Genomic DNA, 23,837 nt, shown 5'->3' on the forward strand with positions numbered 1-23,837 from the left:
GAACCAAGTAAAAGCAATACGTACTTTAAATTACTATGTTGTTTCCATATAACTTCAAATTGAAGCACAATAAATCTTGATAATTCAGCCTAAAGAGCCTTTTTTCCCTTTTAATTATATTTTTAAACGTTTTTTTTTGGGGGGGGGACGGAGTCTCACTCTGTCACGCAGGCTGCAGTGCAATGGCACAATCATGGCTCACTGCAACCTCCACCTCACGGGTTCAAGTGATTCTTTTGCCTTAGCCTCCTGAGTAGCTGGGATTACAGGCGTGTACCACCACACCTGGCTAATTTTTGTATTTTTAGTAGAGAGGGGGTTTTGCCACGTTGGCCAAGCTGGTCTCAAACTCCTGACCTCAAGTGATCCACCCGCCTCAACCTCCCAATGTGCTGGGATTACAGGCATGAGCCACCGCGCCGAGCCTTACATTTTTAAACTTTTGATAAATTTAGAAAGGCTTGTAATTATCTCTTGCGGTTATTAAAATCTGCAGTGTTTACTTAATGAACAGAACACTAATACTTATAACAATCAGTCCATCACCAAAAATATATTTAAAAGGAAAAGTGGCCAGCCACAGTGGCTCATGCCTGTAACCTCAGCACTTTGGGAGGCCAAGACAGGTGGATCACTTGAGCTCAGGAATTCAAGACCAGCCTGGGCAACATGGCGGAACCCTGCCTCTACAAAAAAATACCAAAAAAATTTAGCCGGGCATGGTGGCATGCACCTGTGACCCCAGCTACTTGGGAGGCTGAGGTGGGAAGATTGCTTGAGCCCAGGAGGTGGAGGTTGCAGCGAGCTGAAATCACACCACTGCACTCCAGCCTGGGTGAGAGTGAGGCCCTATGAGGGGTGGGGAGGGCAGAGGGGGAGGGGGGAAGGGAGAGCATGGGAGGGGGCAGCGAGGAGGAGAGAGAGAGAGAAAGAGAAAGAAAGAAAGAGTAGGTAAGTACATAAAGAACCATCAGTTTTTAAAGTTGGAAGGACTCTTAGAGGTCACGTGGTGTTTACTTCTCTACTGAGAATGACTGAAGGTCTTCCTACCAAAGTTTGCTATCCAAGCTAGATGTGAACATTTGCAACCAATTCTTCTGGAGGACAAGATAATTTCTCAAAAGTATCTAAAGATATATACATACCTATCTCCTTCCTTTTATAAAATAAACTTCTACAATCGCTTGCCTTCAATTTCCTTCTGACTTCAGGTGTTCGCACTTCTACTATATGATTCACCTCTGACTCAGCTCTAGCTTTTCAATGCTAAATCAGATTGCAGCGTACTACTACAGAAGGAGAATGGCCAGTGCGGAGTCGAGTCTGATTTTTATGTCTTTCATACTTTTGACACAAGATTTCTACTTATATAGTCTAAAATTACATTTTAAAAATGACTTTTAAAACCTGGTTTGTTTACCAATGAACCATTAAACAGGCAATAATTATATACTGGAAAATTATCATTACTATAACAACAATAAAAAATCTTCTTTAATTCACTGCCAAATACCAAGCCTACCCTCCACCTGGCAAATATAAAAAATAAAAATTAAAAAATTAAAAAAAAGAATAGTAAATAATTACCTGGATTGGTGTTCCAGAAAGAATAATCCTATAATTAGCAGTCAGTTGTTTTACTGCTTTTGACAACTTTGTTTTTCCATTTTTGATGACATGGCCTTCATCAAGAATGCAGTAGTTAAATTTAATATTTCTAAGGGAGAATAAATAGAAAATTTTACAACTTTTGCTGTATGTCAGGAGCTATATGAAGAATCTTTAAAGTGGGAGAATATTAAGAGTCTTCAAATTTGATATTAATTTTCCAAAAAAAAAATTTAATTCTTACCTAAAGAAATCTATGTCATTCCTCACAACATCATATGAAGCCACTATTAGATTGTGCCTTTTTACTTGGTGCTGTAACCTTTATTTAGAAATGAATAAAATTAGAAGACAGAAACCCTGAAAAGTTCTTAATAGCTACCATTTGTATAAAGTGCTTTCAATCTGCCCACCAAGCCCAGCATTCCCTTCTGCTTACTCTATATACATGACCCCGAAGAGCTACTCTTCTAATGACTTGGCTGTGTTGCCCTACTCAATCTGATTAGAAAAGAAATGAACATCAGACTGAAAATATGGTGGACATTTCAACTTTATTTGCCAACATCTCTTCCTTAGGGGCACTATTCCTTTATCACTCCATGTTGTTTTAGGTGATGTGGGGAACTACCAATCATGTGCCCCCATAATCACCAAGGAAATGAAGCATTTGAACCAGCTTAAGCTATTCACAATATTTAATCCCCTAACCACAAAGGTTGTTTTGGGAGCATGACCCAAACAAGGCCAGTCAGTCATCTCCAGTACTGATATATTCATGAGAGAGAGGGAAGATCTGTTTACGATAGTTGCCAAGCTAAGACAGTATGGGCCAGGAACTGCCCACTGTCATCTTATCTACCAACTGTAGACTGAAGCCCAATAGTAACAATAAGTTATGTAAGGGGAGGAAGGGTGAATGAGAGTAATCTAGATGGGCCTGAAGCAACAATCTACCCCTGAAATTCTCAAGTTAGTGAATTAGTGAATTTTCTATTTGCTTAAGCTAACAGAATTGAATATTGAGAACGAATATTGAAATTGAGAACTGAGTTGAGTTTCTATCACTTACAAATGAACGAATTCTATCAAAGAGGCACTATAGTAAACTGCTCAAGAGTGCAAGTTTTTGAGCTGACTGTACTCAAATCCTCACTCTGTCCACTTAATTAGCTGAGTGACCTTGGACCCAGACCCCACGCCTTAGACTCCTTACTTGCAAACTGGAACAACAGTATTCCTACCTCATAAAGTGACTGTGAGAATACATAATACACAATTTTTTGTTTAGTTTTTTTTCAATCCTGCTCCTTCTATACATAATACACAATTTTACATAAAAGAAAAACTGCTTAGAATAGTGCCTGGCCAGTAAGTGCTCAAGATAAAAACTAAAAATTTTAATAACAACATTATTTAATAATATTTGCTATTATTAACACAAGAGTACAGCAAATCTACGGACTAATCTGCAACTATGACTATCCAACCTTTAAAACATCAATGAGCTGAAATCAATGAGCTTCCACTTGAAAAAATTTACAGTTAGGAACATAAGAGATGTATTAGTTAATAGGGAAGGCGTAAAGCTGATAAACAACGCTAAAATTTAGTGCAGCCATGACTGCAGCGGCAGCTAAAGCAGCCATAGTGGACCAAAAGTACTTCTGGGGAGAGGGAAGGAAAGGGAACAAAGCAAAGGGGAACTCTTTTTTATTTAAGAGAGGGGAACTCACTATGTTGCCCAGGCTGGCCTTGAACTCCTGGGCTAAAGTGATCCTCCTGCCTCAGCCTCCTGAACAGTTAGGACTACAGGCATGTTCCCCTGCACATGGCTCAAAGGAGAGCTCTCAGGAAAGTGGGTAGAAAATGAGAATAAAACAGAAGCACCAAAAAGATGCTATGGTCACAGACTCCCAAAAGGGGCATACAAAATGGCTTTGGTTCCTGATAGTTCCCCAGCTCTAGGAAAGCTCAATTTATTGTACAATGGTTTAAATTCCTCAATTTTGATGAGCCTCACTGATTATATCTTCCCAAAGTACACTCACTTTTCCTAAGTGAAGTTTCTATGTCATACAACCAAAAGAGCTAATTAGAATTCACTTTTAATAAATGTTATTGTTCCTTATCTTAATTACGACAAAAGATGAAATATTTTGTTACTGTCATACACCTCTTACCTTATTCTTTCAGTGGGAGGTCCAGTGTAATGCAATGGATTGAGATATTCTCTAGAGCAAAATTTACCTACTTCATCCACCCAATGGCCTGTTAATGTTGGCGGACAAACCACTAAGGAAGGAAGTGGCATACATTCTGCTAATTTTGATCTTGCATATTCCTGGGCCCTTTACAATAACAAAACACAATAAATTAACCAGCTTGTTTACATTTCTCCAAATCTGGAAACCTTATTTTAAAATAACATCTTAAATTACCTATGACAATGATCTCCTGCTAGAATGCAGATGGACTGTAAAGTTTTTCCTAAACCCATGTCATCACACAGAATTCCATGAAGTTTATACTTATTAAGAAATGCTAACCAGTTCACACCATCCTGTTAGAGAGAAAAATCATAAATGCGAATACATCATAAATTTATTTTTTCTTATAAAAACATTCTCTTATAAAAAAATGTTTGAACAAAACAAAAATATTTCTATATGCAAAAGAGAAATAAATGGGTATAAGACACTAAACACAAGATTTTACTAAATCGATTTTACAAAATGCTTTAAGGCCAGGTATGGTGGCTCACATCTCTAATCCCAGCACTTTGGGGGGCCGAGGTGGGAGGATCACTTGAAGCCAGGAGTTCAAGGCCAGCGTGGGCAACAAAATGAGAACCCTGCCTCTACCAAAAAAAAAAATAAATAAATAAATAAAATAAAAATAATAAAAAAATCGCTGGCCATAGTGGCGCACATGTATAGTCCCAGCTACTTGGGAGGCTGAGGTGGGAAGATGGCCTGAGTCCAGGAGTTTGAGGCTAAAGTGAACCATGATTCTGCCATTGCACCCCAGCCTGGGCAACAGAGCAAGACTCTGTCTCAAAAAACAAACAAAAGCCCCCACCTAAACCTACAAGGCTTCAAGTTTCATTTGAAAGGAAAACTCACTATTGTATAAAACTTACCTGCTGATATTTTCTGAGTTCAGCATTGATTGGTACTGGAATTTTATAATTTTCCAATTTTTTCCCATCTAACAATTGCTCCAAAAAGTGTCGCTCCTTGGCTTTCAATTGGATTAATTCTGCTGACATGTTTGGAGGGTCTGGAATGCCTGCCTAAAATGATTTTTTTTAAGTTATTAAAAACTACGTACTCACAGTTTTCATTCTTAGATCAAATAAACACAACAAAACAAACACAGAAAAAAGAATTCTGAAAATCGTACAAAGACTTGAAGACACATGAGGTTAAAGAAACTGACAAGCATTAAAGGTGCTACAATTAGATTACTAGTAAATACATATGGAGTATCTGAAAGACCACAATCTACAACTTCATTTTCCCACACTATGCATTATTTGATAAAGAGGCATATAAGGTTGCATAGTTTCTTTTGAATTAAATGCTATTATTACTGGCACTTCTCAATTTTAGTGTTCTGATACCCTAGGGTATTAGTTCTCAAAATGTGGTCTGTGCGACCCCTATGGATCTCTAAGACCTTTTCAACTATTTCATAATAAAAGAAAAACATTATTTGCTTTTAATCACCGTGTTGATATTTGCGTGGATGTTGCAAAAGTTACAATGGAGAAAACTGCCTGTACCTCAGAAAGAATCAAGGCAATGGTACCAAAATGTGCTAGTAGTCATGTTTCTTAGAACCATACATTAGCATTTTTTCAAATAGCCAGTATTACTTAAAAATGTCCTTGATAAGCCAGGCGTGGTGGCTCACACCAGTAATCCCAGCCCCAGCATTGCGGCAGGCCGAGGCAGGCAGCTCACTTGAGGTCAGGAGTTCGAGACCAGCCTGGCCAACATGCTGAAACCCTGTCTCTCTACTAAAAATACAAAAATTAGCTGGCCGTGGTGGTGTGCACCTGTAGTCCCAGCTACCCCAGACTGGCAGGAGAATCGCTTGAACCCGGGTGGTAGACATTGCAGTGAGTTGAGATTGTGCCACAGCACTCCAGCCTGGGTGACACAGTGAGACTCCATCTCAAAAAAAATAATAAAAAAAAGACAAAAAATACCTTGATAAAGCAGTAAAAATGATCGATTTTAATAAATCTCAACCCTTTAATGCATGTCTTTTTTAACATTCTGTGAGAAAAAAACTGAATTCTGCTGCTTAGTAAAGTACAATCTATTGAGGAGCTGACTAGCCATTTAAAAAAAAAATCCAAATATGAAGTCTTTAATACTCCAAGAATTTCCTTGACAAACATAGTAGTGTTTATATTATATATCCATCCTGGATGTACTCAATTGTATGTTTTGTTGGTGGTTGATGTTTCATATTCTTAAAATAAAGATTTATGGGTATGAAACTTGGAAACACCAGAAAATAATTATTACTTTTCTTTAGACAAACTGTGCCCAGGAGAAAGAAAGTATATTAACATAGCCATTTTTTAATGGAACAACATTTTACTTGAAAGGACTGATAAAGTATGAGTATTCTGACTTTGGTATTTGGCTGACATTTTCTCAAAAATGAACCTGTCACTTCAAGGAAAACAACTGACATTAACTTGTTGTCACTGATAAAATTCATATTTTCAAGAGAAGTTGACAGTTTCCAATAAAAACAATTTTCTGCTGTTGATAATAAACATGATTTTTAAAATATTATATAATAAACTGTGTCCACCTGTGGAAGATTTACATAACTCAATGAATGAGTATTTTCCAAATGACTGATGCATAATGTTACAAAACATGTATGGGTAATAAAAGATCCATTCAAAAGTATAAGACATACTTATCTGGCAGGGGAGATACCATGATCACAAAAGTGTAAGACAAACCAATGAATTTCAATGTAAGAGAGTATGAAACATTCATTGATAGGATTTAGATTCTATATTGCACATAACACTTAACAAACTTTCTCTTTTTAAGTTCTGGTATGCAATCAGATAAAATAATATCCGCAATTATTTGAGAAGGCTGTCAAAATATTGCTCCCTTTTCTAACTATCTCTGTGAGGCTGGACTTCCTTTATATATCCCTGAGCCAAAACAACATATTGCAACAGACTGAATGGCCAAGCAAACATGAGAATCCAGCTATCTACCATTAAACCAGAAATACTGGCCGGGTGTGGTGGAGGATTGAGCCCAGGAGTTTGAGACCGGCCTGGGTAACAGAGCAAGACCCCATCTCTACAAAAAATTAAAAAAAAAATAGCCAGGTGTGGTGAGAAGGGACTGTAGTCCCAGCTTCTTGGGAGGTTAAGGCAGGAGGGTCACTTCAGTCCAGGAGAGGCTGAGGCTGCAGTGAGCTGTGACTGTGCTGCTGTACTCCAGCCTGGGTGACAGAGTGAAACCCTGTTTCAAGGGGAAAAAAAAACCCCAAAAAACAAAAACATAAACCAGACATAAAAAAGATCTGCAATAGTATAAAACAATGTCACTCTTCTCACTAACACATTGTTTTAGAAGTTATTTTTCATCAAAAAAGTTAATTATGTTAACATGTAGGTTATTTAAATGAATTATTTAAAAATTTCCCAGTTTTAGTATCTATTATAGAAAATATAATAAACAACAGCTCTTTGGTGTCTTCAATTTTTAAGAGTGTAACAAGGTCCTGACACAACAATCTATCTGAAAAAAGAAATCAAGAAAACAATCCCATTTACAATAGCAACAAAAAAATAAAATAGGAATAAATTTAAGGAGGTGAAAGATCTATACACTGAAAGCTATAGAACATTAATGAAAAACTGCTGGGGACACAAATAAATGGACATAAATATGGAAAATAAATGTTCTTGGACTGGAAGAACTAATATTATTAAAGAGTCCATATTACCCAAAACAATCTATAGATGTGATGCAATCCCTAAATTGCATTGAGGATCCCTAATCCCCAAAATTCCAGTGGCATTTTTTACAGAAATAGAAAAAGCAATCCTAAAACTCATATGGTTCTCTATTATCCCTCCGAATAAGCTTTCTATAAAAACAAACAAACAAAAAAAACTCATGTGGAACCACAAAAACCCCAGATAGCCAAAGCAATCTTGAGCAAAAGGAACAAAGCTGGAGGGATCACACTACCTGATTTCAAAATATACTACGAATCTATAGTAATCAAAACAGTAATAATCTTGGCATAAAAACAGACAAAGACCAATGGAACACGCTAGAGAGCCTAGAAATAAATATATGCATTTACAGTTAATCTTTGACAAAAGAACACACAAGCGGAAAGGACAGCCTCTTCAATAAATGATGTTGGGAAAACTGGATATTCACATGCAGAAGAATGAAACTGGACCTTTGTATCTTACACCAAGTACAAAACTCAGGTCACAATTGATCAAAAAATTAAATTTAAGACTGGAAACTATAAAATTACTGGAAAAAAGTAAGAAAAAAGCCTTTTTGACACTGGTCTGGGCAAATTTTTTGGATATGACTCCAAAAGCACAGGAAACAAAATCAAAATACAGGCCAGTCATGGTGGTTCATCCCTGTAATCCCAGCACTTTGGGAGATTGAGGCAGGAGAACTGCTTGAGCCCAGGAGTTTAAGACCAGCCTGGGGCAAACAGAGGGAGATCCCATCTCTACACAAAATAAAGTTAGCTGGGCATGGTGGCACACACCTATAGTCACAGCTACTTGGGAGGCTGGGGTGGAATGATCACTTGAGCCCAGGAGGTTGAGGCTGCAGTGAGCCATGATCATACAACTGCACTCCAGCCTGGGCAACAGAGTGAGACCTTGTCTCAAAAACAAAAACCCAAAATCAAAACATAGGTTGAGCATCCCAAATCCAAATATCTAAAACATTGTTATTGCCAGCATGACAAATGAAGGAAATGCTCATTGGTGCATTTCAGATTTCAGATTTTCAGATTAGGGATGCTCAACTGGTAAGTATAATGCAAACATTCAAAAATCTGAAATCTTAAATACCTCTTAGTCACAAGCATTTCAGATAAAGGATACTCAACATATATAGACAAATGGGACTGCATCAAACTAAAATGCTTTCTGCGTAGCACAGGAGACAATCAACAGACTGAAGAGACAACCAACAGAATGGGAAAAATTATTTGCGAATCATAAATCTTGATAAGAGGTTAGTATCTAAAACATAAAAGGAACTCAACTCAACAAAAGAAAATAAGATGTAAAAATGGGCAGAGGACCTGAATAGATATTTCTTAAAAAAAAATACAAATGGCCGACAGATAAATGAAAAAATGCTCAACATCATCAGGGAAATGCAAATTAAAACTGGTATGAGATATTACCTCACAACTGTTAGAACAGCTATTATTAAAAAGACAAAACGTGCGGAGGAAGATGTGGAGAAATGGGAACCCTTGCGTATTGTTGGTGGGAATGTAAATTAGTACAACATTATGGAAAACAGTATGGATGTTACTCAAAAAATTAAAAATAAAACTACCATATAATCTAGCAATCCCACTTTTGGTTATACATCCAAAGGAAATGAAATCAGTACACTGAAGAGACAGCTGTACTTCTGTGTTCATTGCAGCATTATTCACAACAGCTGAGATTTGGAATCAACCCAAGTGTTCGTCTATGTGATGAATGGATAAAGAAACTGTAGTGTATCTATATATAATTGGATACTATTCAGCCTCTAAGAAGGAAATTTTGTCATTTGTGACAACATGAATAAACCTGGATGACATTATGCTAAAGGAAACAAGCCAGGCACAGTAAGACAAATATGTGATCTCACTTATATGTGGAAATCTAAAATGTCAAACTCATGGAAGCAGAGTAGAATAGTGGTTGCTAGGTGCTTAGTGGGTGGAAGGGAGAGGACTGAGGGGAAATGGATAGATGTTGGTTAAAGGGTACAAAGTTTATGTAGAATGAATACATTCCGTAGATCTGTACAGCATGGTGACTACAGTTAATGATAATGTACACTTGAAAACTGCTAAAAGATTAAAACTTAATTAAATGGGTTTTCACCACAAAAAATGATGACTGTATGAACTAAGATATGTTAATTGGTCTGATACATTTCAAAACATCACGTTGGATGCCGTAACTTTTTTTTTTTTTTTTTGAGACGGAGTCTCACTCTGTCACCCAAGCTGGAGTGCAGTGGCCCCATCTCAGCTCACTGCAACCTCCACCTCCCAGGTTCAAGCAATTCTCCTGCCTCAGCCTCCTGAGTAGCTAGGATCACAGGTGCATGCCACCACACCCAGCTAACTTTTGTATTTTTAGTAGAGATGGGGGTTTCACCAGTTGGTCAGGCTGGTCTCGAACTCCTGACCTCATGATCCGCCCGCCTCGGCCTCCCAAAGTGCTGGAATTACAGGCGTGAGCCACCATGCTCGGCCACATTTTTTGTATTAATAAAAAACGAAAGACTAAAAAAGTCATGAGACCAAAAAATTTGAGAACTACTGCCCTATGATGTCTCTCAACTTAAGAAATTTAAAATCCTGGAAACGGAATTTCAATTAAATCTAATTAAAATATATATTCCACACAACACTAAAAATAGCATCAGGGCAGTGAGGTATGTAGATTGAGTCTATTTTCAAAGGTTTTGGAATTAACTTTATCTACTAAGAGAAAAACTAACATTTTAGAACATCTAATAACATAATGATAATCATTAAAATAAAGTCTTTCTGCACAATGCTTTACAAATACCAAAATCTTCATATATTTATCCTCATGGAAATTTTAAGAAATGACAAGACATAGGGCCATATAACTAGGTCCATTCCCTAACAACGAAACCCTAAACCCAAGTGTTACAAATATTGGTTCAGTGCCAGCAACCCCTCTTGTGAGTGTCTTTCTCACTCCAATGTCCATAAAAATCAGCAAAAGTTACTAACAGTGCAGGGAATTAGAACCTCTATAAAAATCACTGGTTGATATTCCAAGATTCTTTGACAACATGCATTTCAGAAAAGTAGACGATTTTTTCTATGAAGACTTAACAGAATCAAAATAAAGAAGAACAGGAGTGAGGAATGAACTTACACGACATCATTCTTGTTTCTATTACTATGTATCTTCAAATTCACTAATATTTTCTTCCACAGTGTCTAACCTATTAATGCAATCCAGTGTGTTTTTATTTATAACTGCATTTTTCATCTCTAGAAGTTCAATTTGGGTCATTCTTATATTTTTCATTGTGCTCTTCATCACACTCATGCTTTCCTCCTGTACCTGGAATATATGGAGTGTGTGTGTGTGTATGTGCATGTGTATACATACACATATAAATTTTTTTTTTTTTTTTTGAGACAGGGTTTCACCATGTTGTCCAGGGTGGTTTCAAATTCCTAAGCTCAAGGGATCCACCTGCCTTGGCGTCCCAAAGTGCTGATGTTACAGAGGTGAGCCACTGCACTCAGCCTTGGAGTACATTTTAATGTCCTTGTCTATTACCTGGGTCTCTTCAGGAACTGTTTCTATTGATTTTCAGTTTTAGACTACTATAAATGATGTTATATTCTTCACCAGGTGTGGTGGCTCACGTCTGTAATCCCAGCACCTTGGGAGGCTGAGGCGGGAGGATCCCGAGGTTGAGAGTTTAGACCAGCCTGATCAACAAGGATAAACCCCGTCTCTACTAAAAATACAAAATTAGCAGGGTGTGGTGGCGCATGCCTGTAATCCCAGCTACTAGGGAGGCTGAGGCAGGAGAATTGCTTGAACCCGGGAGGCGGAGGTTGCAGTGAGTGGAGGTCGCACCATTGCACTTCAGCCTGGTTGCAACAAGAGCAAAACTCTGTCTCAAAAAAAAAAAAAAAAAAAATTCTTGAAAATGTGTTGAATTCTCTAGGTATATATGTAGGATGAATTTTTCAGGTCATTAGGCTAGCTATCTTCAATTTTACCAGATATAACCAAACTGTTTTTCAAAGAGGCTATCCTATTTATAACTCATTATTTTGCTGGTAGGAATGTCAAATGATACAGTTACTTTGGAAAACAATAAGGTAGTTTTATAAAAAAAAATTAAACAAACTTACCATATGTCCCAGCATTTCATTCTTATTTACTCAAAAGAAATAAAAACACACAACCACGCAAAGACTTATAAATGCAGAGTAGCATTATTCATAATAACTTAATTTTTCTTTTTTTTTGAAAGGAAGTCTCACTTTGTCATCCAGGCTGGAGTGCAGTGGCACCATCTTGGCTCACTGCAACCTCTGTCTCCCAGGTTCAAGCGATTCTCCTGCCTCAGCCTCCTGAGTAGCTGGGATTACAGGTGCGTGCCACCACGCTCCACGAATTTTTGTATTTTTAGTAGAGACGAGGTTTCACCATTTTGTATTTTCAGTTGGTCAGGCTAATCTCGAACTCCTGACCTCAAGTGATCCACCCACTGTGGCCTCCCAAAGTGCTGGGATTACAGGCATGAGCCACCTCACCCAGCCCATAATAACTATTAATAAAAGCTGGTAACAATCCAAATATCCATCAACTGGTGACAGGATAAACAAAATGTGGTATGTCCATACAATGGAATACTATTCAGCAATAAAAAGGAAGTACTTATAAATGTTACAACATGGATGACATGCCATACCTACTATTTCCTGAATTAATCCTGGCTCTTTCTGTGTTTCAAGCCACTTCAGTTTCCTGCACTGGTCACACATTATTTGTGCCCCCATGAATGTACTCCAAAATACTCCAACATGATCCTTCTGGTCTTCTTTTTCATACTGCCACAGAGACCTCATTTGCTTTTTACAGTCTTAATTACCATCTCTCAAATTTATCTTTTTTTTTTTTTTTTTTTGAGACGGAGTCTCGCTCTGTCGCCCAGGCTGGAGTGCAGTGGCGCAATCTCGGCTCACTGCAAGCTCCGCCTCCCAGGTTCATGCCATTCTCCTGCCTCAGCCTCTCCGAGTAGCTGGGACTACAGGCGCCCGTCACCACGCCCGGCTAATTTTTTTTTTTTTTTTGTATTTTTTTAGTAGAGACGGGGTTTCACCGTGGTCTCGATCTCCTGACCTCGTGATCCGCCCGCCTCGGCCTCCCAAAGTGCTGGGATTACAAGTGTGAGCCACCGCGCCCGGCCTTCAAATTTATCTTTTGCCTAAACTTTAGCCCACAGTCTACACCTAGATGTTACCAGAAAAACTTAGGAACAATTCTATTTCTAGAAAATTATTAGTAAATTTTTTTTAGGAATTACAGTGTCTGATTTCTTGTTTTACTTAAATTAAAACTCTGTGTGTTAAAGAAAAAAAGTACCAATTAAAAGCCTAAAAATCTTAATTACTGTAATATAAACATTTTTGAAATAATGCCTTCTTTTTTTAGCCTGACATGTTCTTTAACAAGTGTTACTTTTCTTTTCTTTTCTTTTTTTTTGAGATGGAGTCTTGCTGTCACCCAGGATACAGTGCAGTGGCATGATCTCGGCTCACTGCAACTTCTGCCTCCAGGTTCCAGCAATTCTTGTGCCTCAGCGTCCTGAGTAGCTGAGACTACAGGCACACACCACCATGCCCAACTAATTGGTTTTTGTTTTGTTTTGTTTTGTTTTTGTATTTTTTTAGTAGAGACAGGGTTTCACCCATGTTGGTCTCAAACTCCTGACCTCAGATGATCCACCCACCTCAGCCTCACAAAGTGCTGGGATTACAGGCATGAGCCTTTGTACCTGGCCCTAAAAAGGGTTACAATTATTATGGATCAAGTTATAGAAAACATTATGTCTATAAAGCAAGTATCTTTGACTTACCTCAAGTGGCATGAGTCTAATTAGCGTTGCAAAGCACTGTGTGGCCATGAATCTCACACTGTCTGTCTGATCACTCATTCTTCCCAATACAGGAACAACTAAAAGGACAATATATGGAACAATACCAACATCTAGTTGTTCCATTACACCTGAGTAAGTGATTAAGGAAATTCTGAAATGGTTCCAAGACAGATGTTTTCACAAACAAATTGATACCAAGATTTTAACTTTTTAAAAGGCTCATCATTTTTCTCATCTGCATTATGAGGGAAGAGACTGATCCTCTAGGCCTATGATTCAATTATAACAGTATCTGCCCATTTTGTTGCTCCTTGGAAAATATTATGTAACTTTCTCATGATTAGGAATATAAAATTATGTTTTTCTTCTGAGGAAGGCCGAAGGAAGCTTTACTAATAAGATTTTTTTCATAGAGAAATTGCTACAAGCGTCTGGAATTCCAATATCAAAATAAAATAAGTCACATTGTAAGTAAAGGAATACAACTGAGTGTCACTCAAAGATTAATTCCAAATTTCCCGCCAGGATCTTGACAATCACCAGCAGGATATAGTGAGCCTAGTAAGCGCAGTTCTCCTGTAATCTTCAGTATTTTTGAACCAGAGTTTCTACTGATTTGATCTTCATCCATCTTTTGTGCTCTGTGAAATATCTTTCAGATACTTTGAGTTAAAGAATGTTAGCTGCTGCTATACCCTTAGCAAAGGGCTTGCCTGTATATTTCTAATTATCTAGTATAATTTGGTCATTTGTAAACCCAAGTAATGAACAAACTTTAAAAACATAAAATGTTTATAACATAGGGACTACCTATAGAATACCTGATTAATAAGACACTGATTATAAACAAATAAAGCACTTACTAGACATACAGTTCATAAAGTACATAAAACTATTTTGCCTATTAAAAAGATGTTTTAAAATTAATAGCAATTTTCCAAACTTTCCACATGAAAATTTTTATCATAAAATGCAAATCCATTTGTAACACATTTGTAATAAAATACAAAAATATTTCAAAATAAGATGTAAAAAGAATAGGTATTTTTTGGAACAAGGCAGGTTATTTATGTGCATATTAGAATACATCAATTTCATTTTAATTATCCTTAAGCGAAATGAATATAATTCCTGAACAGTTTGTGAAATAAAAAAGGATACAGGCAAGTGCTTCAATTGCACCCTCTTGTTTGACACTGTCATCAATTGCTCCCAGCCACGGAAGAACCTTCTCCAAAAAAATATTCATTGTTTCCATGGTAGCTATTTTGCTCATGACACCGACACAACGAGCAGCCATGTGCCTCACTGCAGTACTGGGGTATTGAAGGCACATATAAAGATGTGGCAAATGCTGGACCAACTAAAAACAAAAAGTTAATGGCAATTAGAATTCTTATTAGGAAATACTGTTTAATATGTAACTATAATAGCCCATACTCAGGGAAGTTTTCAATATTCTAAGTGACTCTAAAAATATCTCCAAATACTTCAAAACATTACTGCCAAAACATTCTCAGTAGAAAACTAATCCAAATCCAAACTAATGTATTACAACTCCTTCAAAAAGAAGGGAAAAAAAGGTATAGAACCTCTCCTCTGCTCATATCCTCTCTTAGGCATACAGGAACACTCAATTCTTTCCAAAATTAACAGGAAACAAACCAAAAAGTACTTGGCAAGATTCTCCTACTGAAGCTGGAAAACAGCAGCACACATCACCAGCCCCCTCCAAATTTGGTAGCACTAATTTAGGTTTAGGTACATAATTTTTATTCAGCGGCTTGAGTGTTCCTGATTTTATTCTAGCACCATACTTTAGTAGGTATCTTCCACTGTAGCTTCCTGGCTTACCATAGGTGTTATAACCACAACAGCATCACAATAGCACCTTATTATTAAATGTCTGCTACAAGGAACACCAGAATTAATGCTGATGAGAGCCAGGTATCTGTTCAACAGTTTGATGAGCCTTACAGTTCAGCTAAATGCATGTTGCTAATTACGGAGGTTAAGAGCATACAGATGGACTCTACTTTTCTTTTTTTTTTTCTTTTTTTTTTTTTTTTTTGAGACTGAGTCTCACTTTGTCGCCTAGGCTGGAGTGCAGTGGTGCGATCTTGACTCACTGCAACCTCTGCCTCCCGGGTTCCAGTGATTCTCCTGCCTCAGCCTCCCGAGTAGCTGGGACTACAGGCATGTCCCACCACACCTGGCTAATTTTTGTATTTTTAGTAGAGATGGGGGTTTCACCATATTGGCCAGGCTGGTCTTGAACTCCTGACTTCGTGATTTGCCCACCTCGGCCTCCCAAAGTGCTGGGATTACAGGCGTGAGCCACCACACCCGGCCTACTTTTCTTTACTAATAGTAAATCAGCAAAACTTTTAACAAGTAAAAGGACATACTTTATTACTATGTATAAAAAAAAAATCCATTCTTCTCCACCCTCTCATAGATTCTCCCTTTTGTGTTAAATAACAATAGAGAACTGGGCTAATACCCTTCAAAATGGGGTAAATTGCAGAGAGCTTCCTATTGCAGAGATATGAAAAGAATAATATTCTCTTATGAAAAAAACCAAATAATTCTCTATTTTCCTCCTCCCTCTGTCCTAATTCTTTTGTAAGCAACATTTTAATAGTTAAAAAAAAAATATCCTAAACCAGTGTTCTATCTTTGCCACTGACCAGCTTCACCTTAGGCAGGTGACTCCTTTCACCTTTATATTTATCTAGGAAACAGATTTCATTATGCATGCTCTTCCTTTCTTTGAGCTGTATTATTAGGATCATCTGGATGAACAGGGCTGCAGTTTTCTTTCCTATTTACATCTGGCTCCTGTGCCATTAGAGTCCTTTCCTCAATGCCCCCACATTCTAAGCTTCCAGGTTGAGTTTTCTATCAAATTCAAGCAGCCAGGTCTACATCAAAGCCCACAAGAGTTGCACTGTTAGTAAACGAGGAATCTAGTTATACCGCAGCAAAGAAAAATGCAATTACTAAGGATGACATCAAAGTTGCACCTTTCAAACCTTAAGACTTTTTAATAAGACCACTTGTTTTATCTGAAGAAATATTACACTTGCATTAGTTAGTTACCAAGGGATGAAGCTCAGAATCCATTGAAGCTGCTGCTGTTTCAAAAACTTGCAGAGAATTCACCAATTCTTGAGCAGGGATATCTCCCTTTTCCAGGAGGGATTTTCCATCTGTTAAAATATATTGTCTGTATTATCTGGCAAATAATTTTTCAAAATCTAGAGCACACAAAAACTTTTAGCACTTTTTCAGCTAGCATAGGAGAGTCAATTTTGCTTTTTAGTGTTAAAATTAAATGCCATGACCTTAATTTAAGTGCTGGGGTATTACATGTAGAGCAACCAAAGAACTTAAACATAGTGATCCATTTCAAGTATCCCTTTAAAAACAATTTTTTTTTTTTTTGAGACACAGTCTCACTCTGTCATCCAGACTGCAGTGCAGTGGCATAATCTCGGCTTACTGCAACCTCCACCCCCAGGGTTCAAGCAATCCTCCTGCCTCAGCCTCCAGAGTAGCTGGGACTACAGGAGTGTGCCACCACGCCCAGCTAATTTTTGTATTTTTACTAGAGACGGGGTTTTGCCATGTTGGCCAGGTTGGTCTCAAACTCCTGACCTCAAGTGATCCACCCACCTGGGCCTCCCAAAGTGCTGGGATTATAGGCATGAGCCACCGCGCCCAACCCAAATATCTCTTTTTTAAAATAAATGTATTTTTTTTTAAACCAAGTTTCCATTTTAAAACTTACCAGCTGGTCTGGAATAAACAGGTAGAGGCATAGAGGCATTTTTATTTTATAAGGATATATTTAATTAATAGACATTAAAATTTGTTAAAAACTGGACTCATAAAAATATGTGTATACCAAAATTATTTATGTTGATTGTATTCCTCAATGGGCCAACCATAGCATCCCAGAGATGTGGCAACTTCACTGCCATTTCACCACCAAAATGCTTTACTATAGTTGTCAAAGCAAATTCAGCTCCTCTCCGTTGTACCAGGTAAGGCTTCTGGGCCTTAAAATTAAATGTTAGATAAAAACAGAATTTCAGAAAAAATCATAATACATTTAAAATTTTAACAAGAGAATTTAAAAGTCACCATCTAAGAATTCATAATGTTATCATTAACCAAGTAAGCAATTATCAGACATATTTGTCTCAATTATAAACATTTCCCAATAATTAAATTTACAGGGGCCTACAACACCTAACTAGATTTTTGTGTCCAAAGTAAAACACTTTTTTGGGGTTGAGGATAAGGAACAGAAGGATATGTGCTGTTTCTAGAGATAGTCCTAAGTGACATTTTTTTTCCTCCTTCTCTCTACCCCAAAGAAACTTGTCAGCTAGAGAGAAGATAGATGAAATGATGTGTCCTTATTTATATTCACTTAAAGGATAGAACAAGATCATCTGTTTAAGCTAACCCCAAGATTAATAATTCTTATTCAGCAGTAATTACAGCCCATAAATCTGTCCCCCCAAAAAGATATTAATACATATTTTTAAAATTACGTTTAATTGGAGGAATAACTATGCAAACTATAGAGATATAAATATCAAAATCACAGTAAAATTTTTATTACAATTATTATAGGGAAATATTGTCAATGAAAAAGACTTTACAGAATGTTTTAAGGGAAATATAGGTAATAAGCTGTTGACTTTAAAAAGAAACTTAAAAAGGGTCTGTATTTTACAGAAACATGTCTTTTAATATTGATGGTTTACTGCTGAACCGAGGTAAATTCCTAAGCCTTGCATTCCAAAGAACTAACTAGAGCATTCATTCATTCTATTGCTAATAATGTGACTGTGAGATTTTAAAAACAAAACACTTTTTAAAAACCACTGGTTGTTAAGACTGTACAGTGTAATAGGTGGACCAATGGGAGATAATGGAAAGCCTGAACAGACCCTCACACATATGAAGCATGATATATAACAGAGGTGCCATTATAAATCAGAGAGGAAAGGATTCAATAGTGGGATAACTGGCTGTTCATATGAAAAATAAATTTAGAACCCTACCTCATACTAAGCATTTAATAAATATCAAATTGACTAAAAAGTCAGGTGGGTAGCAATTATATGATATTTGTGCATTGAAAGGACAAAGAAAAGTTAGCTTTCACTATTATTGAACACCTTCTCTACACTCACTGCTATAGGACTGAATTAGTTTACAAGGCTGTCTTGCCTAGGAAGATAAAGTCAAGCTGGTAAAAATTACAAGAGACATGAGAAATTTGAAGTTTGCCATTTTTCTGGATCATATTGTTGGAGTACTCCAAAAATTAATCCCAGTTCTTTAACAGTTTTGGAAGCTAATACAACTTAGTTCTTAATTTGTAAGCCAGATATTTATTTAAAAATCAAAGCATTCAAAAAAAAAACTATTTACCTCATCAAGTTCAACAAGAATATTTCCACTACTTCCTGCAGGAAGATCTGCTATTTGAGCTTTTACTGCTTTGGGGGTAGGACCTCGCCTACTTGTGATAGCAAAGGCAGCTTTCTGGTGCCTGTAGAGTGTAATTATACCTCTGTGCTTGGTGACAGTGTGGTGCATTCCATCTTTTTCTGAGGTGGATCCTAATAAGAAAAAAGTTAAATAACCTTTTAATCATAATATTGGTGATACCAAATGTTTTCGGCTCCATAAGAGATAAAACATTTTTAAACTATGTCTTTTAGGCCTCAACTTTTATAGGCCAATGACATTTTCCTTAGCCAATGAAACTGCAATAAAAGTCTATTTGCATAGGATTTATACCTAATACAATCCAGGTTGCAGAGCCATCTGAACAATGAGAAACAGCACATGAAAAAATTATTGTGACTTCAGTTAATGTGTGTGTGTGTATGTGTGTGTATATATACACACATATATATATAATTTTTTTTTCTGAGACAGGGTCTTGCTCTGTTGCCCAGGCTGGAATGCAGTACCACAGTCTCAGCTCACTGCAACCTCCACCTCCTGGGCTCAGGTGATCCAATCCTCCCACCTCAGCCTCCTGAGGAGCTAGGACTACAGGCACACATCACCACACCCAGCTAATTTTTATATTTTTTTGAAGAGACAGGGTTTCACCATGTTGCCCAGGCTGGTCTCAAACTCCTGAGCTCATTCCATCTGCCCACCTTGGCCTCCCAAAATGTTGGGATTATAGGCATGAGCCACCATGCCCAGCCTATTAATTTTTTGTTGTTATTTTTGAGATGGAGTCTCACTCTGTCACCTAGGCTGGGGTGCAGTGGTGCAATCTTGGCTCACTATAACCTCCGCTTCCCAGGTTCAAGGGACTCTCATGCCTCAGCCTCCTGAGTAGCTAGGATTACAGATGCACGCCACCACATCCATATATATATATATATATATATATATTTATATTTATACTTATATTTATATTTATATATTTTTTTGAGATGGAGTCTCGCCCTGTCGCCCAGGCTGGAGTGCAGTGGTGCGATCTCGGCTCACTGCAAGCTCAGCCTCCCAGGTTCACGCCATTCTCCTGCTTCAGCCTCCTGAGCAGCTGGGACTACAGGCGCCTGCCACCACGCCTGGCTGATTTTTTGTATTTTTAGTAGAGACAGGGTTTCACCGTGCTAGTCAGGATGGCCTTGAATTTCTGACCTCGTGATCCACCCGCCTCGGCCTCCCAAAGTGCTGGGATTACAGGCGTGAGCCACCGCGCCCGGCCTAATTTTTATATATTTTTTTAGTAGAGATGGGGTTTCACCATGTTGGCCAGCCTGGTCTCGAACTCCTGGCCTCAAGTTATTTGCTCACCTCGACCTCCTAAAGTGCTGGGATTACATGCATGAGCCACTGCCTGGTCCCTGGCCTATTAATTAATTAATTAATTAATTTTTTTTTTTTTGAGACGGAGTTTTACTCTTGTTGCCCAGGCTGGAATGCAATGGCACGATCTCAACTCACTGCAAACTCCGCCTCCCAGGTTGAGGCCATTCTCCTGCCTCAGCCTCCCGAGTAGCTGGGATACAGGCATGCACCACCATGCCCGGCTAATTTTATATTTTTAGTTGAGATGGGATTTCTCCATTTTGGTCAGACTGGTCTTGAACTCCCGACCTCAGGTGATCTGCCCACCTCGGCCTCCCAAAGTGCTGGGATTACAGGCGTGAGCCGCCGTGCCCAGCCTGGCCTATTACTTTTTAAAAAATTATTGTGCCTAAGCATAACAAGAAACAAAAATATCTCAAGCAAGTTCTCTCTAAAAGAAATGTCCAGAGTCACCATGAATTCAAAAAAAAAATTGGTCACTGCAAAATAATGCTGCCTTACATAGCAATGGACCAGGGGAGTAAGAGGGGGGAAAATGACCCCACTGTATTTTTAAGATGTTAATATTCAAAATGTCCACCTTTCTTCTTCTAGTTCATTCACATATTTTTCAAGATCTATGCTGCACCAAAGCTGTAAGTCTACTACATTTCAAATAATTTGTTTTCCCAAAATCTTGTTAACAATCACACATACAAAAAGAACACAGGACTGAGTCATATGAAGAAAACATTGGTCTTTAAGACCTGCCTACAGAGGGCAGTTCTCATTTCTATATAAATTCTCCACGTGAAAACAAAAAAGTTGGTTAAGTATTATTTACTAAAAATACTAAAAATTCACTAATCTCATAATACATGCACTAAATTAGGGAAACGAGAGATTTGATAATGACTTTTTCAGTCAATAGGGTTGCTCCTTTGGTTAAGGAAAAAAAATTAATTAAATAACATTTGATACAATTACCTTTTCTAGCTTGATACAGTAAACCATATAATGATGGTTTTGAAGGCAAAGGTAAGGGTGAACAACTGTCTTACAGATTTCAGTCACCTTATATCAGCTATCAGATCTTCCATGAATGGCTTTTTTGAACTTAAAGGGTTGTGACTGATAAGGAATATGTGCAAATTCATGTAACAAAGAGTTTTGTTATAATCAAGCCTTTTCTCTCAGAACGGGAAAAAACACTAACATGAACTGGATTTGTGCTTAAATTATACCCATAAGTAAACAAAAACAAATTTAAAAGGTTATTTCTCTACCCCAAATAAAAGTTTAGGTATATACCTTTAGAATTTTCCTGGCCACTTTGTGTTGGTACTGGACATGTGACACAAGGAGTTAGATATGGGTCCACACAAAGTGAGCTACAGAGGTTTTTAATAATTTTTGAATTGGGACAGGGCGTCCTTGTTGTGCACTGCTGAAGGAGTTTAGCTATGCACTGAGCTGCATAGTTTTGCACTAGTGTATTCTCTTCTTTTTTAATTGTCTCCATTAATGGTTTTATGATAGGATTTAATTTCTCCGGAAGCTGCTGCAAGCTCACAACTGCACAGGCAGCAAAAGTATGCACTCTCAACTGCAACACTTGCCACTCCTGGTTGGTCTCTGTAACTGTCATTTGGACCTGCTGTCGTTTACTATCTAACTGTTGTAACACTTGAGGATTTAAATCGAAAGATGATGTGGCTTCATTAAAAACAGTAGTGACCTATTAAAAAAAAAAGAAATTAAAAATCATTAATCATATCAACCCCAAATAGATTGTAAGCTCCTAAAGGGTAGACAGCAAGCTTTCTGTTTCAATTTTGGTTTCCACAATATGTAATATTGTTTTAGTACTCAGTAAACTAATGTCTAAAACTTCCCAACTAAATTTTATTTTAATCTGACTAAAATTTAACATTAGCATTATATTCTTTAAGAAAGACATTCTCTTGAGAAGAATAAAATTACCCAACCTTTAAATAAGTCTAATGACTTTGAGGAAAACCACATTTAACACCCACAGAATACTTTGGTGAAACAAGAAAGCTACAGGCAAATATAAACTAACTGTTCATGAAGGAATTCCAAAACTCACAAACTTCTTTTTGGGAAAAATATTGTTTTCAACTCTAAAACTCACGAAAACTTAGAGTGGCTGTTTACTAAGTGGCTAAGTGTTGCTAACTGAATTATTCTCATTCTTTCTTTAACCTCCCTTCTGGTGGAAATGCCCAGGCAATGGAAGAAGAAAAAGAAACAGAACAAAACAGAACAGAACAAAATGGTACAGTTATCATTCACTTAATTACCAAGAGCCGTCTAAGGCTATAGGACTGTTGTACCAGACTACTTTACAAGCCCCATTAAAAGACTGTTCAGTCCATCTTTTTTTAACTTTATTCATATAATTTGCATACCATAAAAACTACCCGTTTGAAATGTACAATGTATAAGATTTATTTGAAATAGGGTTACAATGCTAAAAGTTTAAAAACATTGTCCTAAATCCACTATGCTCATGTCACTTTTCAATGACTGTAGTCAACTGAGGAAAAGACTCAGTTACCCCCAATTAATTCAATCATTCAACCAATATTTATCAAAAGATAAATAAGACATAATGTCTTAATATGCTCAAAAAATGCAGAGACTAATGTGGGAGAGATATAAATAAAGAATTAAGAAAATGTAACATATAACTGAGGTAAGTGCAAGTTGTTGTGGGAATACAGAGCACTCCTTAATCCTTCTTAGAAGAAGAGATTAGTGGGAGACTTGCCAGAGGAGGATAACACTTATGCTTGGTTTTTAAAGAATAGGCCAATCAGGGATTATAGGGACATCTTGGCAAACAAAGTGAGGTAGGGAGTGGAAAACAGGACACTGTCCATGGAATTGAAGTTTATCAAATAGCTTGAGCACGACATGCAGAAAAAGAGATGAACTCTGGATGAGCACAGAGGGTTAGGGGTGGGGAATTCCTGGCAAAGGAAATAGAAGCTCAGGCCCAGAAGTGAGAATGAGCAGAAGTGAATGAGTGTAGCGTACTTCCACAAGAAGAAAGCTAACTGGGCGTGAATGGAGAAAGTTTGAGAAATAATGAGGAGATAAGAGATAGAGAATTTAGAAGAAGGTGACAAAAAGAAGAAAGATAAAAATGAAAAAGCAAGGAAAAGGAAAATAATGTTTTTAAGCAGGAGAGGGATGTTCAGGGTGGCACAAAAAGAGCATTGCTAGTATAGCACAGCATGTAGGATGAAATGGACCAGAGGCTGCCTGGAACCCTAGAGATGAGTCAGGACCTAGATACAAAGTATTAAGATCTGACTGGGCTCTGATAATGGAAATAGAGAAGAGATTAAACATGAGACTTTCTTTTTTTTTGAGACTGAGTCTCACTCTGTCACCCAGGCTGGAGCGCAGTGGCAT

The 23,837-nt window shown here is 37.5% G+C and overlaps 1 protein-coding gene across 3 annotated transcripts in view; it reads right to left on the reverse strand.

Moving 5' to 3' along the window:
* The window catches only part of BTAF1 (B-TFIID TATA-box binding protein associated factor 1), a 107,647-nt gene that overhangs the window by 19,441 nt on the left and 64,369 nt on the right, over positions 1 to 23,837 (reverse strand). For 2 of the 3 annotated variants that reach the window (XM_032136873.2, XM_032136841.2), the window contains 11 exons: positions 21,705 to 22,131; positions 19,005 to 19,195; positions 17,461 to 17,614; positions 16,653 to 16,762; positions 14,712 to 14,913; positions 13,530 to 13,678; positions 4,751 to 4,903; positions 4,050 to 4,171; positions 3,792 to 3,959; positions 1,853 to 1,930; positions 1,588 to 1,717 (listed from right to left, as the gene is read on the reverse strand). In XM_032136873.2, coding sequence (XP_031992764.1) covers positions 1,588 to 1,717; positions 1,853 to 1,930; positions 3,792 to 3,959; positions 4,050 to 4,171; positions 4,751 to 4,903; positions 13,530 to 13,678; positions 14,712 to 14,913; positions 16,653 to 16,762; positions 17,461 to 17,614; positions 19,005 to 19,195; positions 21,705 to 22,131 — 1,884 coding nt within the window. The remainder of the gene's footprint in view (positions 1 to 1,587; positions 1,718 to 1,852; positions 1,931 to 3,791; positions 3,960 to 4,049; positions 4,172 to 4,750; positions 4,904 to 13,529; positions 13,679 to 14,711; positions 14,914 to 16,652; positions 16,763 to 17,460; positions 17,615 to 19,004; positions 19,196 to 21,704; positions 22,132 to 23,837) is intronic. The other variant, XM_032136857.2, reaches the window with a different exon arrangement.

This window comes from Hylobates moloch, unplaced genomic scaffold, assembly GCF_009828535.3.
Source record: "Hylobates moloch isolate HMO894 unplaced genomic scaffold, HMol_V3 SCAFFOLD_3, whole genome shotgun sequence".
In the NCBI taxonomy this organism is placed as follows: Eukaryota; Metazoa; Chordata; class Mammalia; order Primates; family Hylobatidae; genus Hylobates; species Hylobates moloch.